At 42.9% G+C, this 15,316-nt stretch overlaps 1 protein-coding gene across 1 annotated transcript in view; it reads right to left on the reverse strand.

The window, feature by feature from the left end:
* Positions 1 to 218: 218 nt before the first annotated feature.
* Positions 219 to 15,316, reverse strand: part of FSTL4 (follistatin like 4) — a 192,192-nt gene continuing 177,094 nt past the window's right edge. Inside the window, exons 11-15 of the mRNA XM_018081172.3 lie at positions 13,055 to 13,173; positions 10,261 to 10,410; positions 9,586 to 9,693; positions 7,085 to 7,194; positions 219 to 3,728 (exon numbers count right to left, since the gene is read on the reverse strand). Of these exons, the coding sequence (XP_017936661.1) occupies positions 3,026 to 3,728; positions 7,085 to 7,194; positions 9,586 to 9,693; positions 10,261 to 10,410; positions 13,055 to 13,173 (1,190 nt within the window). The 3' untranslated portion in view covers positions 219 to 3,025. The remainder of the gene's footprint in view (positions 3,729 to 7,084; positions 7,195 to 9,585; positions 9,694 to 10,260; positions 10,411 to 13,054; positions 13,174 to 15,316) is intronic.

Here is a 15,316-nt window from a genome sequence, read left to right on the forward strand (position 1 = left end):
TCTGTAAAAATTCTCACTCGTTCACAAAGTGAAAATACTGAGGGAAATACTAAGACAAAACAGTATTTCTATCATACAGTGATGAATGTTCAATGCATCTGATCCTGGCAAGGACTATTTTTCCCATGATCCTGGTGTCAGAACACCCTACTGACACAAGTGTATAGGATAATGAAAAGGTCATTAATTCAATTTAGATTAATTTCAATAAATCACCATGATTAATTAATAATTTATTAACTAGGAATTAAGTGTGAATTGGTAGAGAACACAAAGGGAGTAGGAAAGAAACTGCCCACAGGAAATGCAGTCTCTTTTTGACAGAGTTGAAAGGCAAAAATGAGTTGAAACATTTTTTTGAGTATATATAAAATTTCTGTGTCATAAAAAAAAAATAAAATCAGAGTAACAAATGTGCAGCACTTTAATGTCAGATTTGACTGTCATTGGAACTGTTCACAAGGAGTGTGGACAATCTAAGTTGTAGTTCATTTTCTAAGGATGATATATAACCATTAGGATAATTTAGAAAAACACATCACCAGAACTTGGGCTGAAGAGGGAAGAAAGGGAACATCTTTGGAAGGTCCAAGTGGGATTTTTCAAGTGAACGCTATTCCAATATTTTGAGACAAACAGGGAGAAGTGAGGTCTGTTACACATCTTTCACAGCCTATATATAAACCAGCCTCAAGAATATTTACCTGAACAGATATATACAGATTTTTTTTTTGTTTTAAATATTCTTAAAAAAGTAATATTTGCTTGATCTATGACACAATGAACGTCTCTACAGGGAAAACGTACCGTAGGCATAACAAAATACTCAAGAAGTCATAAAAGGTAACACGAGAGCAGTGTTTGGCCTTGGTAAAAGACATTTAGGATGGCTGCAATGGATGGATACAGCTTTGTTCAAGAAAGGAGTTGTGCATATTTAAAGGTACTTACAAAGCTGGTCTTCTCCTTTCCTTGACATGGGTATGTTTCCTAATGGGATGAGTAGAAAGTCATGGACACCATGCATTGTTAAAGGAGGGCTATGCCCATCTGTCTCACATGTCTGTGTTGTAATGATGGAAGAGTCTCTTCTAACCCCTATGGCTCATAAGTGAGAGAGATGTAGCATTCAGCCTGTGGGAGTTGAAGGGCAATTTCAAGGACTCCATGTTTAATGAATTCATAGGATTCAGCTCCCCTTCTTCGTCTGTCAGAACAGATTTTTATATTCTCTATAGAACTGAAATGGTTTAAAACACTTCAGGTCTACAGCCATGCTAAAATGCTGCTCTTCTGGTAAAGTTTAACATTTAAAGCAAAGATTACCAGTGTTAAGCATCCTTCTTGCTTAAAATCCCTCTGTGTGTGGAGTGAAATGGGTGACTTTAAGCATCTGTGGAGGAAAATAATTACCACACCACTACCTATCACTGGATGTGTTCAGCAGCAGCTTTTGTACAAACTGGGCAACAAGGTCACTGGCAAAATGAGCTGGATCTTTCCACAGGCCACAGGTGGCTCCAAAGCTTCCAAAATTTACCTTCAGAGAGTTTTGACCCACTTCAAGACCACATTTTCCAAGTGGCACGGGGGATACAACCTCTCTGATGGCACTGCTGCTCACCCGGCTCCGCGAGCCACAGCTGCTCTTGCCCTCGTCCCCTCATGGTGATGGATGTAGAAAGTTACAAAAATGCAACTAGAAAAGTTTTTATATCTTCCCAGTGTGCAAATGGCTGTGTGTTTTTTATGGGAACTCGACTGAAATTTCTCAATGCCAGCTGTTGCATTCTTGGATGATTCAGCCGCTTTTACATGAATGTCTTTGCTCATAACTAAAAGATAATTGACTATAAACAAGTGTACTATAAACATGAAGGGAAAAAAAATCACAAAGAAGAATTGTTTCCTGGTTTTTCTGAAAATAAATAGGCAATTAAGGCTATGACTAGAAAATGAGTGAAGTTTCTATTAGAATAATGCCTGTCATTTTAACTGCTATTTTATGAAGAACCAAGTGGCTTCAGTGCTACTAAATATTTAATGAGAGAAGCCAATGATGTCTAGAAGTGTTGCTGTCTCCTATGGGAATAACTGTAACTAATTCTCTGCCCCCAAAAGAGCAGATTTTGCATATTGTGCCCAAACTGACAGCACTGTGAGCTGCTGAAAGACCAACACCACCTTCTCAACAAAATTGTTTACAAACTCTGACCCCTCCCCACCTCAGTGTTTCCTGGCTTTTACCCAGGCTTGGATGGGTAATGGCCTGGATATTTCATGGCAAATTTCTCAAACACAATCACACAAACACGCACTGGAAGAGGGGGGACTCATCCCATTGCCTTCAGTAGGACCAAGAGCAAAATTAAGCGCGGAAGCGAGCGAGCTGACAGTTACTATTTCTGTGATGCCTCCTTCTGAAACCACATCTGTGCATCCTCCCAAAGCCATCCTGCAGAGGAAACGCATCAGCTTTCATTAAATCGCTCTCCCAGGTTTCTCTGGGTTGAAAACTGCTCTGATGCTTAGTTCCCCCCATCATCCAAAGGGGAATATTCACTGCAGTCCTCGCTGCTGCAGCCTCCCCGTGCTGGGGTGGGGCAGCCAGTGCAGCCAACGGGCAAGGGATGCAGGGAAGAAAACTGATGGCTTGGACATAACACAAAAGCTCCTCAGTATGGAAAGTCAAAACCTGTTTTGTTCTACAGAATCACTGGGTTTCGTGGCTTATACGATATCTCAGTGGAGATATTATTTGTTTCCCAGCATTTTTCTCGTAACCACAAATCATACCCACAAATAAAAAATATCCCTTCAAAACCACTTCCTATTAGCAGAGCATACCTTATATTATAAAACTTGCAAGTAGACCAGTGTTGTACCATGAAGCCTATACAGGGTTTTTTTTGTTTTTTTCTTTTTGTTTTCCCAGTGTAAAAATATACAATGCTACTGCTCATCTGTTGCAGTGTAAAGGTCCAACTGGTCCTTGCCTGCTGAAGGCTCCACCTCTACTGCCCTTTCATACCTCCCCAACCCAGACCACTGTGTTACCCCTCCTTACACCCGACACCTCACAGCGTAACGTATTTTGCCTCCCGTTTATAACAAACAATGAATCTTTAGCTGGTGTAATGAGATACTGTCCAAATAATCCACTGTCTTTCATAATTCTGTTGTAGCTGCTCCAGGGCCAGTCTTTGGATGTGATAGGGTCCTTTAAGTTCTTCAGTACGTTCATTTTCCCCGTCGACAGCTCCACAAAAAGCACGTCTGTTTGCCGACGTGAGGCAGCGTACACATAGTACTGATTGCCTTCGGTGAAGGAGGGCTGGAACGTCAGGTCGGACACGCGGCTGTTCGTCTGCAAGTCAGAAAGCAGCCGGATCTCCCCCCGCACGGTCAGGGCCTGCACCGTGATCCTGCCGCTGTCCCCGTCGGCGCTGACCAGGTACCGCCCGTCGGGGGACACGTGCGGGGAGCCCGACACGGCGCCGTTGGGGCCGACGACGGCGTCGGTGACGCTGTCCAGGATGAGCTGGGGTGACGCGGCGCCCGCGCGGCCCCGCCGGCACTGGATGAAGTAGTGGCCGCCCAGGTGGGTGTAGGCCATGGCCTGTGGAGCACAGCCCCGCGCCCGCAGGCTGATGGTCTTGACGTGGGTCACGGTCTCCAGGTCGATCTTGTGAACGGCTGGCTTCGATCTGTTAAAAACAAAGCCGAACCTGCAACGGGAAACGAGACACTGAGGTCACCCCTGGAGACACGGGGACACGCTGGAGCAAAGAGGGAAGTCAGCAGAACTAGGAAACTCCATCCTGGTGTTTTGGGAAGTGTGTGAAATAATGCTGTGTCTTTTCTGTATTTTAGTGCTTCTAAAACATCCTGAAAGGAGGGATATATTGTATTTCAGTTCAAATCTGCAACCTGATCCTGGAAGTTTGAATATGTGCTCGGGCACTTGAATCTCCAAGAGCTGAAATCAATCTGCTCTGCACCTGAGCCTTGCCAGCTCCTACACTGTCCCCAGGCACCACTGGTACCAATCACAAATCCCAGATCCCCTCTGCTGCTATCATTTAAGAGATGAAGTTAGACATGCTCTTCATTTGGTGGTTATACATTATATTGTATATTTATTAAATGATATTATATTTATATATTATATTTATATATTATATTATACTATATTATATATAGTTGCTCTCTGGCCCCAACCTGGCAGCAATATGCTTTACTTTGAATGTTCTTCTATTGGGATAGGAATGATGCCAAGGCTTGGGTGTTCTGTAGGCTACTAATGACCAGGTTTGTATTTAATCTGTCTGATGTCTACAGTGATGTAATTCAATATATATTCACGCCTTAAATCCCAAAGTAGAAAAACATTCAAAATAAAGCATAATGCTGCCAGGCTGGGGCCAGAGAGCAACTACATATAATATAGTATAATATAATATATAAATATAATATAATATCATAAATATACAATATAATGTATAACCACCAAATGAAGAGCATGTCTAACCTCATCTCTTAAATGACAGCAGCGGAGGGGAGCCGTGATGTGTGTTTGGTACCAGTGGTGCCTGGGGACAGCTGGCAAGGCTCAGGTGCAGAGTAGACTGTGTTAAACACCACCCTGGCAGCCCAGGGAAGGTGTAAAACATTTCTTGAGGAACATAACCAGGGTGCCCTGAAGATAAGGGGTCTTGATTTTCTGTCTCAAGACAGGGCAGGAAACAGAGAGCAGAGAATAAATGTTCTGTAAAAGATATATGCTGCAGCAGATCTGACCTTTGCTGAAGACAAGAAAAGGTCAGGAATAGCCAGGAAAGGTTTCTGCTTAATTTGAGAGAGAGAGCCCATAGAAACAGCCTGTTTGTGTTCCTGGGATTCACAGGTCACTGGCACTGGCTTACAAAAACTAATTTTACATTGAGCATCTTTTCATCCGTTCAATGCAGACAGAAGGAAATGAAGTGAGTGCTTAGTGTTGTATCTCTTCCCCAAAAGATGTAAAATTGCCTTGTGAAATGTGGAGGATGACGTGCTTGCGTGCAGACAATATATATTTTGCTTGAAACACTGGGTTTGTTTCTTTATTCTTAATCCATCTGTCAGTGAGACACAGCAATGATTTCACTTCTGAGGAACGAGCCAGTGCAGTGAATGATCCCATGAAAATCACTGGGCTAAGCCTTTCATTTCCCCATTATACTCCCATCCATTAGAGACTTCACAAAATATCTGCAGTGGAGAGCTGTAGCGCACTGGGTGTGGGGAAATTGGATATGACACTTGTATTTCTCCTGGATGAGTGCATTTTAAGTACACTTTAAAAAGTGCTTTCCCTTACAGCATTTTTTTTTCCCCAAGACTTCCTTAATACTTGGCCGAACGCCTGAAGAAGTTAAGAAATGGTTCTTATCATAAACTCTCATTTAAAGAAGTGGGTCAGGATGTATTTTATGTGCCCACAGCTGCAGAAGAGGCACAGCCCTTGCATGAAATCTGTGATCTGAAATCTCAAAGCAAAACTTGCACTTGGAGAGTTTTCAACAGACAACAAGCTACCCTGGGAACCAATAAAAACGGATACATTTCTAGATATCCATCTGAAATAAGAGGCAGCTGAAATACATATGCAGGAATATTTGCATATAAATATTTTTTGGCTTGTGGAAGAGACTGCTTAAATATTCACCTTCCTGGGAAATGCTGGTATTGCCATTCATTGTTTCTGAGTGGAGAGTTTAGAACATGATCTCAATGAGTCTCATTAGACTGCAAGCAATTATTTTTCTGGGCTGAGGGTGAGTGAGAATGGACAAAGATCTGGCTCTGAACAAATGCAACAGGAAATCAGGCACAGCATTTGCAGCTTTGCACACGGGAAATTATAGACAAGAACCTACATTTAATATTTCTTATGGAATCTGTATACAGCCAACTAATCACATTCAAGCAAAAAGACAACTAAACAAACAAACAAATAAAGCATAACTGTTCCACTTTCCTGTCTTTGAACCCCATCTTCACCTTCTCAGCTCAGGCTTTAACATTCAGCAGAGTCATTTACCTCCTGGCACTACTATTAGTCACAATGAAATTTTGAGGGAAAACTGGAAAAATGAAGTAGAGAGAAATTACAAGTGACAGCCATGAGCTATGTATCATTATTTTGTGTTTCTGGAAGAAAAGTTATTTATTTTGGAACAGATTCAATATATAATCATTTAAGTGTGACCCCCCCCCTCCCAGTGCTCCCTGCAGGAAACCTAAGATTAATGTAAGGAGGTACATTATAGTTTTTTGAGAGTTTTGCTTAGTTAAACTATATAGGAGAAAGAAGACGGTTTAAGAGTTGTTATGCTGTAACATGGAAAGAACAGTATGAATTGCTGTGCAGTTATCATCAATTCTGATAATGTTAATGGGAGGCTTCCTGTGCCTGCTGGGAAGCAGCCAGTATTACTCCAAGTTATTAGTATGTTAGTTACACAACCTCATTAACCACTACATCACATTAACATTCAAAACTGATGGTTCATGGAGGTTTATTTTGTTAATGTGCAGTGCACACCATTTCTCTGCTCAAACCACACACCCCACGCAGAGATCCAAGTTGGAAACACGTGGAAGAACCTTCTGCTTCAGGCAGAGTACACTTTTACCACTTCAAGCAATAAATCCTTGCCATAGGTTTCTGCCCAGATCCATAAAATCATTTGGAGTAAAGAAAAGGTGATTTTTGGGCCATCAAACTCCTGGCACAAGCAAGCCAGGACAGAGTGTCATAAGCTGCAAGGAGGGGTGGCTGACCAAGGTGAGTGCCTTGAATGCCTCTACCAAGGTCTAAGGGAAATCCAGGCTTGTCTCTTGCTGTTTTATTGATTAGCTGAATAACCACTGGCAATTTGCTCAACCATTTCTCCATTTCACATGTGAAAATGGGAATAAAAGCAGTCAGCTTCCTCCCAGATTCATTCATTCACTCATTCATACTTGCAAAGTGCTCTGAGGTTATGAGAAGGGAGGAGCCTGGTCACCATTACTGTTCATTAAGATAACTTCTTACCTGACATGATTAATAATAAGATTTGTAGGTGGTATAAAAAAATCCTCCACTCCTTGGAAGGGCGTGCGGATCACCCGCGGATCCTCCCCCGCGCTCGCCTCCGGGATCACCTACAACAAACACAGCAGGCTGAGCACAGGAGGAGCAGGGAGTAAAGCAGAAAGGTAAACACAGATTACACACAGGCACGGGGGTCAGTGGCTCTTCCCAGGCTTTAATTGATTAATGACTTCAAAACACTGTTTGGTGTCGATGTCTTGAAAAGTTGTGCTAATAAATAGTATTTGAGGCTTGACATTTGTAAGGTAAGTACACAACTTGACTTTCCTAAGTGGTTTACATCTTGAGAAAGAGCAGTCATGCAGGAGCTGAAGCAGTATGACAACACTAGGACCATAATAATTCATCCCTCACTGTCTAAAGTAAACACCTATTTCATGGTCACATTTATTAATCTCACTTAAATGCACAGCGATAATTTACCAGCTTGAAGGATCAAACAGTAACTCACAGCAGCTAATTATCACTTTGAAGGAGAAAAACTGGTCATCCACCTATAGCATCATGTAAAGTTCAGGGAGGAGCAGAGAAGGGCCCTTTGGTTGGACCCTGGTCCTGTCCTCCAGCACAGGGCACATCTCCACGGCCAGGGGAACTCAGCTCCTCCACTGCTCTGGAAAGGAGAACCTCTCAATAATTAAAATGCTAAATACTCAAATTTATTGCTGGGTTCAAGATGATTTTAGTCCATTCGTTAGGAACTTCTGTTGCTCTAATGTGCAACAGTCGTTGCTTTGAATTTATAGCTACATAATTCATTAAAGAGATGCTAAATCCCTAAAAGGTTTAGTTCAGACAGCTGTTCTGGTCATGCCATTTAGATTTCTTCCAATTAGATTGCTCAAGAAGGATGTCCACCCTTACATAGTGCTTTCAAGAGGCCAGACATTTGCTTACCACAAGCCAGTAATGGCTAAACAACAGCATCCCATTAGTTGGTTGCATGGGCAGCTTGATGAATCCCTGACTTCCAGAGCACGAGTGGAAATTTAAATCAACCTCTGCAGCAGCATCTTTGTTAACAAAAAATGTTTTATTGCATGTCTGCAAGTAACCACTGCAGGTTTTAAGGAGGAACTTCGCTAAATTAGTCACTGCCCACCTTTTGGGAAAGAAGGTCAATAAAAAAGAAAGGATCTGCTGATGCTGATGCTAATCTCACCTCTTTGTGTGTAACTGCACTTCTTAAAGATAACAGAAAGGACTATCTGAGAGCTGGAGCCTTCTAACAAGTTTCCAACTGTGCAGGTGGTGTGTTCTTCTTAATAATGACATGCTTGTGCCATCTCTACTTTAATTACACAAACCTCTCACAGCTGGATGGAAGAAATTAAGTCAGAAAGGGTAAAGAGAGCCCATTTTGTCCCCTTATACCCTGTATATATACAGGAAACTGCTCATCCCCTGGTGAGACGACCTGGTGGCATTGCCTTGCAAACCCTCATTTATTCGCTCCCTTTCTGGTTTTGGTGTCTTCCTGAAATCACCCACGATGGAGTAGCTGTTCCAGTTTTTATTATTGACAGTCTGCAGTCGTTATCTTGGATGGAGCATGTGGCTGGTGGGAATGGCTCATCCCATCTTCACAGAGCAGCATCTCTAGTGAAGCCTTGGGCAACCCCAGGACTAACGTAGACTCCAGGTTTGTAGGTTTTTAGGTCAGAAAGCACAGACACTTTTCTTCTCTGTCTCCCGGGGAGTGCTTTAATGTAGACTTACCAGCACACATTTCTGGCAGGAGTATTCACATGACACCTGTATTTCTAGAAAGGTTGGGCAGCAAGGGCCAGAAAACAACTACTAGAGAAGGGTTGTCTGGATGGATCAAATCAGCTCTGGTGTCAACTCTGTCATATAACACACAGCAGCAGCAAAACACCCAATTAGATGACTACTCTCCATGTGTCTGTACTGTTAATGGAACAGTGAATCTGTCAAGGTAATCCAGAAGCAGAAGCTAATTTAGTTGCCCACACTCATGTGCAGTGCTGTGTCCCAACATCACCGTGGGTCTGATGGTGCTGAGCGTGGAGGAGCTCCAGGGACCTGGCTGGCACCCCTCCAGTGGAGTCACTGACACCCAGTGACAGGATTTGTTCCTGAAGTTTTGCTTTTGTTGTTTATGGTTTTTATTTTCATTTATCCAGCTGCCAGCCCTTGCTGTATGACTTTTTGGCTCTGCCACCAGCCTGAAAACAAACCAGAGCCCTGCTGCCAGCCTGCGGCACAGTCATTGCTCAGAAACAAATTAAACAGCAGGAAAAATATGTGAGGATGGACAGAGGAGGGCTCAATAAAACACACTGGATATGCAAACGAAACAGCAGCTTTATATCCAGACCATTAAATGCTGTTAATTACCTGCAACCCACCAGTCACCAACGTGCTATCAGTGATGCTGAGCCCAGGAAGAGCAAAGGCTCTGGCAGGTCAGGACTCACCTGCAGTGTGGTTGAGGATTTCCTCATGTCCCCCCAGCTGAGCACCCACACTTGGTCGTGGGACTTGTCATAATGTAATTTGGTTGGTAATGGGTCCACATCCAAGGACTTAAAAAAAACCCAGAGACAGTTATTTACACAGTGGCCCAAAGGCCCAGGACAAATATGACATGAGTTCACTGCAGGCATCCCATACACCCTGGGACACTCCCTGTGCAGCTCTGCCCTCAGAGCAGCTGGAGGATCAGCAGCAGCACAAACATTTGGCTCTGCTGCCATTTCCTGGGTAGACATCACTCCATCTTAAGCTGTTACTTACAGCCAGTAGATCAGGGGCCAATTTGTGCTTAAACTGTACCCACACCAGCTCATTCTTCCCAACCTGCTGATGACCCAGCACAGGCAGCTAAGTCAGAAATTCATCCCAGCATTATTTTACCAGACTCACAGCAAGCCTGGCTGCAGATGCAGCCCTGAGACTATGAACTCCAAGCCCCAGAGGAGTCTTTTCCTGTCAGGTTACAGAACAAGGAATGACAGTGTGACCCCAAAGGTGAAAGCAACACAGGTCCAGCTTTTTAGTAATGTCAGGAGATCCACTGGGCAAAGAGCTAATTTTTTTGTCCTGTATTGAGTCTTTTGCCAACAGTGAATAACACATTCACTTGTAAGTACCTGTATGGCTTTCTGAGTCTGGATATCAATTATCAGGACTCTGTTCTGCTTAGGCTGTGTCACATAAATGTACTTGTCTCTGACATTGACTGCTGAAGCCCAGAGGCAGGACTGAGTGTCTTCACCTTCCACTCTAGGACAGATTTCCTCCTGAGGGAAAAGGAAAAAAAAGAAAAGATTTAATTCCTACAAGTTCAGGGCCTGGAGCAGCAAGAAGCTTAGACTTGAAAATCATTGGAAAAAAATCCCTGGGGATTCTGAGAGGATGATATTTTTCCCCTTTCTTTCCTGGAAAACATGAAATAATTAATTTATTGTGTACCACACTGCAGCCTGGCTCTGTACAGTGACATTAAACAGCTGGACCTCCTGCAAACATATATTGAATTTAAATAACCACACAGCCCATGGATCGATCTTTTGAAGCGCACTGAGGTTCATCAAGGCTTGCAGTGCTGTCAGCATTTATTAGCAACAGAAATATCACTCTGTGCTTCGAAAAAACAGGAATTCACATTAACTGAACCACTGCTTCATATTTTTCAAAAAGTCTTCATTTTCTGTGCACGAGAGCATGCTCTAAAACACTTGTGCTCAGGGAAACAGCAGCAAAACAGGCAGGATCCTACAGCACCAGAAACTTCCCCATTCAAAAGGAACCAAATCCTGTTGCTTTGGACCAAATCCTGTTCACAGCTGCCTGATGCTATATTTTGTCTCTGATCCTCCACTCACTGAGTCCTGTGGAGAAGAGAAGAGAAAGAGAAAGAGAGAAGAGAGAGAAAAGAGAAAAAAGAGAGAAGAGAAAAGAGAGAAAAGAGAGAAAAGAGAGAAAAGAGAGAAAAGAGAGAAAAGAGAGAAAAGAGAGAAAGAAGATCCAGAGTTGGAAGGGACCCACAAGGATCATTGAGTCCAACTCCTGGCCCTTCACAGGACCAGATTCACACCATGTGCAACAATTATGGATAAAAAGATATCACCTCTAAGCAGCACAGTTCTGTTGGTAGGTGCCTTGGTGGAGACCATGAGTAAGGGTTGAATATAGAAGACTCAATAGCTTGGCTGCATTTTCCTTTCTGTCCCTCCAGTCAGGCTGGGAATGGACACTAAGGCAAGCTAAAAGATGCTACACCAGCTCAGATCTGGGCTTCCAGCAGCTGTTCACACAGCCAAGCACCTGACAGCCTCCAGCCTGCTCTCCTCATCCTCAGGTCTCACAACAGAATATCCATCCAAGCCAACAGGAGCAGAGAAAGGTCACAGGCCTTTCTGCTGCAGTGCAGCTCAGCTGCTCTACCTGCTTTTGTGCCCTCTAATAGCAAATGAATTCTTGTAGAATCCCTCCTGAAGTTGCAGGCTGCTGTCACTGCCTATGTAGAAAACACTCAAGATAGTAAAAGGCAAAAGGGAGGAAAAAAAGGTCAGCCATCCCCAGATCAAGGGAAAGGGCTCTATGATATCTGCAGGAAACCCTCAGAGGTGTCTGAAAGGCAGCCAAGTGATGATGCTGAAAATCCCTTTTATGCCCACCACTGTGCTGACATTATTTCCTTAAGTGCCCTCTCTCCTTTATTCTTTTCAAGCTGTTTCTCCAGGACCACCTCTTCGATATTTACAGCTCTTTGGAAAAGAAACACAAGATTTCTGTCTTTGAGAAGCAACAGCTCAAGTGTGGCTTAATAATATTATCCACTAAGGACCAGCCCTGGGGTGAGCATCAGTCTGGATTTCTTCCAAGGTATATTAAAACTAGTGGGAAAAAAAAATCAATATCAACCACAAATATATTGAGATTTAGAAAATATGAAATACAGACTCACAAGAAGATCTTGACCCACAGCAGCAGTCTGACCCAGCCTGCAGGGCTCACAATAGTGATTGTCCCCTTCTATTCCTCCCAAAATTGAAAGCAAGGCTGAGTCTTTTTTTCGGAAGGGAGCCACAGTCCAAGCTTCCCTTTTTAAAAAATAAAAACTAAATAAAGGAGTAACTAAAAAAACCATTTCTGGATGTATTTCAGCACTGGGTTTTACGAGAATTGACATTTTCACGAGGATATCCACGATGTGTGTTACTGCACAGGAATACATGGCACAGGTCACCGAGAGCTCTGGCCTCCCAGAGCCTCCAGGCATGTGTGACCCACTGGCCATGCTGAGCTCCACAGTGCTTGACATCCACTGACAACTGAACAAATGTTCCTTGGGATTTCCTAAAGCAAGGGTTAAGTAAACTCAGTGCTGACAGAAAAGTGCCAGCAGCAAACACAGCGTGCAGGGCTCTGTTTCAGTGGTAGAAGATGCACAGGACCTGCATGGCATAACCATCTTCTGGCATTCCTATTCACCTCCCTGCTGGGGTTTAACATGGGAAACCATTTCTACAGAGCAGGAAGCAGCCCAAAGGACCCACTGCTCTGCCTGTGGAGCCATCAGTAAAAGGAGCACAGTGAGTGATGTGTGCATCTCTCTGCTCCTGGCTTCTGTACCTTCCCCGAAGCCCAGCTACAACTTTGGGGCACAGATAACTAAACAGATCAAAGAGGACAAATGAAAGTCTTTGCTTACATGAAAACTAGTCAAATTCTCTGCAGCATGTCACTAATCCTCCACGGCAGCCTTAGAACTTCCATGGTTCCCTTGATTTTCCAGAGAAGATGTTACACCTCAGGGATGCTGCACGAAACCCACCCAGCTCCAAACACCCCCGTGGCAAACAGGTCCTTCAGCAATAACAACCTTTGAAGAGATTAACAGGAAGTTTCCCAGCTGTAGCTGCTGGGCTTAGGACTTACATAAGTGGTGAAAATCCTCTCTTCGGGCCTGATGTGTCTCCGGATTTCACATTCGTTTGGCTGCAGGACCGTGATCCCATCGTCGGAGAAGACATAGAACATATTCCCCACACTCAGGCCTTGAAGGGGCATAAAGCAAAAGGAGGGGGATTTTTTTTTGGTATGTACCCCTAGCTGTTAGGACTTAAAGGACTCACCCTCCTCCCCCAGCAAACAAAATCTGCCTTACATAAAAGTTGGTCACTTGGATGCAGTCGGTGCATTCACAAAATCAAAGTTCATGTCACAACGAGGGCTTCAAGGAGTGAAGAGGTACAGACACATTCAAAAATGCATTGCCTTGGTGGCGGTGGTTGTACTCAAATAACTGTGGTCAGCTCTTGGAAATAGGTACCAAAGCAGGATTTGATCACAGGAAGCCCTTCTATTGCACTGCTAACTCCCTCAGATCAGTTTTTTTCCCTATGATTTCATCAAAACCAGACTGATAATAATTTGAGAACTGAAAGAAAAGCTTTAGTTAAAATTAATCTGAAGGTCATTTTGTTACAGGCAACTTGACCTCTTGTAACTGCCATGCAAAATGGAAGTGCTCAGCATCTGTTCCATGGATGAAAATATACAGATTTGTCTATTTTCTTAACCTATCAGGATGAACTAACTACAGCCACCAAAATAAATACATTTTTGAAATCTTGCAAAGTGTAATTCACAAATGTGGAGTAGTTCAGCAACACAACAGCACTCATTTATCCAACTGGGGCATTCCAGGAGATTTGGAAAACTGGCTGGACCGTCACTGCTTTGCTGTCAGGAGACTGTATTTTATCATTTCTGTCCTGCAGAAACACCTTAAAACACTGATAATTTGGTTGTTCTTCAGCTACATGCAGTTGCAGCAACGAGCATGTTTGAGAAATGTTGAGGATCTTTTCACTCTAGTTCCAAAGATCCAAGCATCATTCCATCTTTTTCACACCCCCACCAGAAAGTGTTTGCAATGACCACTGTCACCCCAGCAGTGTTGAGAGTGTACTTCTCTGCCAACAAAATGGTGATGTTATCATTTGTAATTTCTGATTAATTTCATGGAGAAATAAGGTCCTGGTTCTATGGAATAGTGTTGAGTGTTAAAAATTCCCTTGGCTTGCCCTGTGGTGGCAGCTTTAAGCACCACTCACAGCGACAGAATTTCTCACATTTCTGAAGTGTTTGCAGGATTGAGATCTAAGTCATCCCAGAAAACTTCACAGTCAAAACATGGATAATTTGGATAAATGCATTTTTGGAAAATGTTGTACAATATATAGTATCTAGTAATGCTAGAAGGGTTTTTTTTGGTGCTAAAAACCCCTCCTTTGGTGCCAAATCAGTGGCTTCAGAGCACAAATGTCTCAGCATGTGATGTTTGCTGCACTCACAACGTGCAAGTTGAGTCCCTCTAAACCATAGCACAGAAATCCCCCAGTTGGGGCATCAGGTGGGTACAGGAGATCCTTAAATGTGATGCCACAGTGAGGGATCATGCATGTAGGAAAAAAAAGCTACAAAAATTCCACTGAGGACTAAGTTCTTTTATGGACTAAGGGTTAATTTTGTTTCAAGTATATTGGTAAAACATTTTGTTTGGGCACTTTGGACCAAAACCTGCCCTCCCAGAACACACACAACTCCCACCTGCCTCAGTGGGATTTGAGTGAACACATCAGAGGGCAGAGTTTGATCCTGGCCTGGAATGAGTGCACATATTCCATGGGGAAAGGATTTTAATCCTAAGAAGTGGAAACAGGCAGGCAATCAATTACGACCACTGTGAAGATGCTCATTATTATTATTTTCATGCACAACAGTAGCGTGATTTTGTCTGATGATCCCATTACAATGAGGGTGTGTTTAAGAAGTAAGACCTTAATTTCCCACAAAGATACTATGACAACAATTTTACCCCAGCAGGTTTAGAGTCTTGACTTGGTAAGTCACACCACTTATTTTACAGTAAAATGAGCCCAAGCTTTTCTGCTGACTGATTAAAATATGCTACAAATTACTGAGAGCATCCAGGTACTCTCTTTTTAAAAAAGTTTATTAATTTAAAATTTTATTTTTTTTAGAGATTGATCTTCACACTGATTTTTAGACCAAGCAGGTTTTTTACCAGACAAAGTAGGTACTTTACTGTGACTTATGAAGCACTTTCTAAATCTTGATTGGGGTACATCCTAAACAATCTCATGGACACCAGTAAAACAGATTCCACTCCTG

Source organism: Manacus vitellinus, unplaced genomic scaffold (genome assembly GCF_001715985.3).
Source record: "Manacus vitellinus isolate BGI_N305 unplaced genomic scaffold, ASM171598v3 scaffold_51_pilon, whole genome shotgun sequence".
Taxonomy (NCBI): Eukaryota; Metazoa; Chordata; class Aves; order Passeriformes; family Pipridae; genus Manacus; species Manacus vitellinus.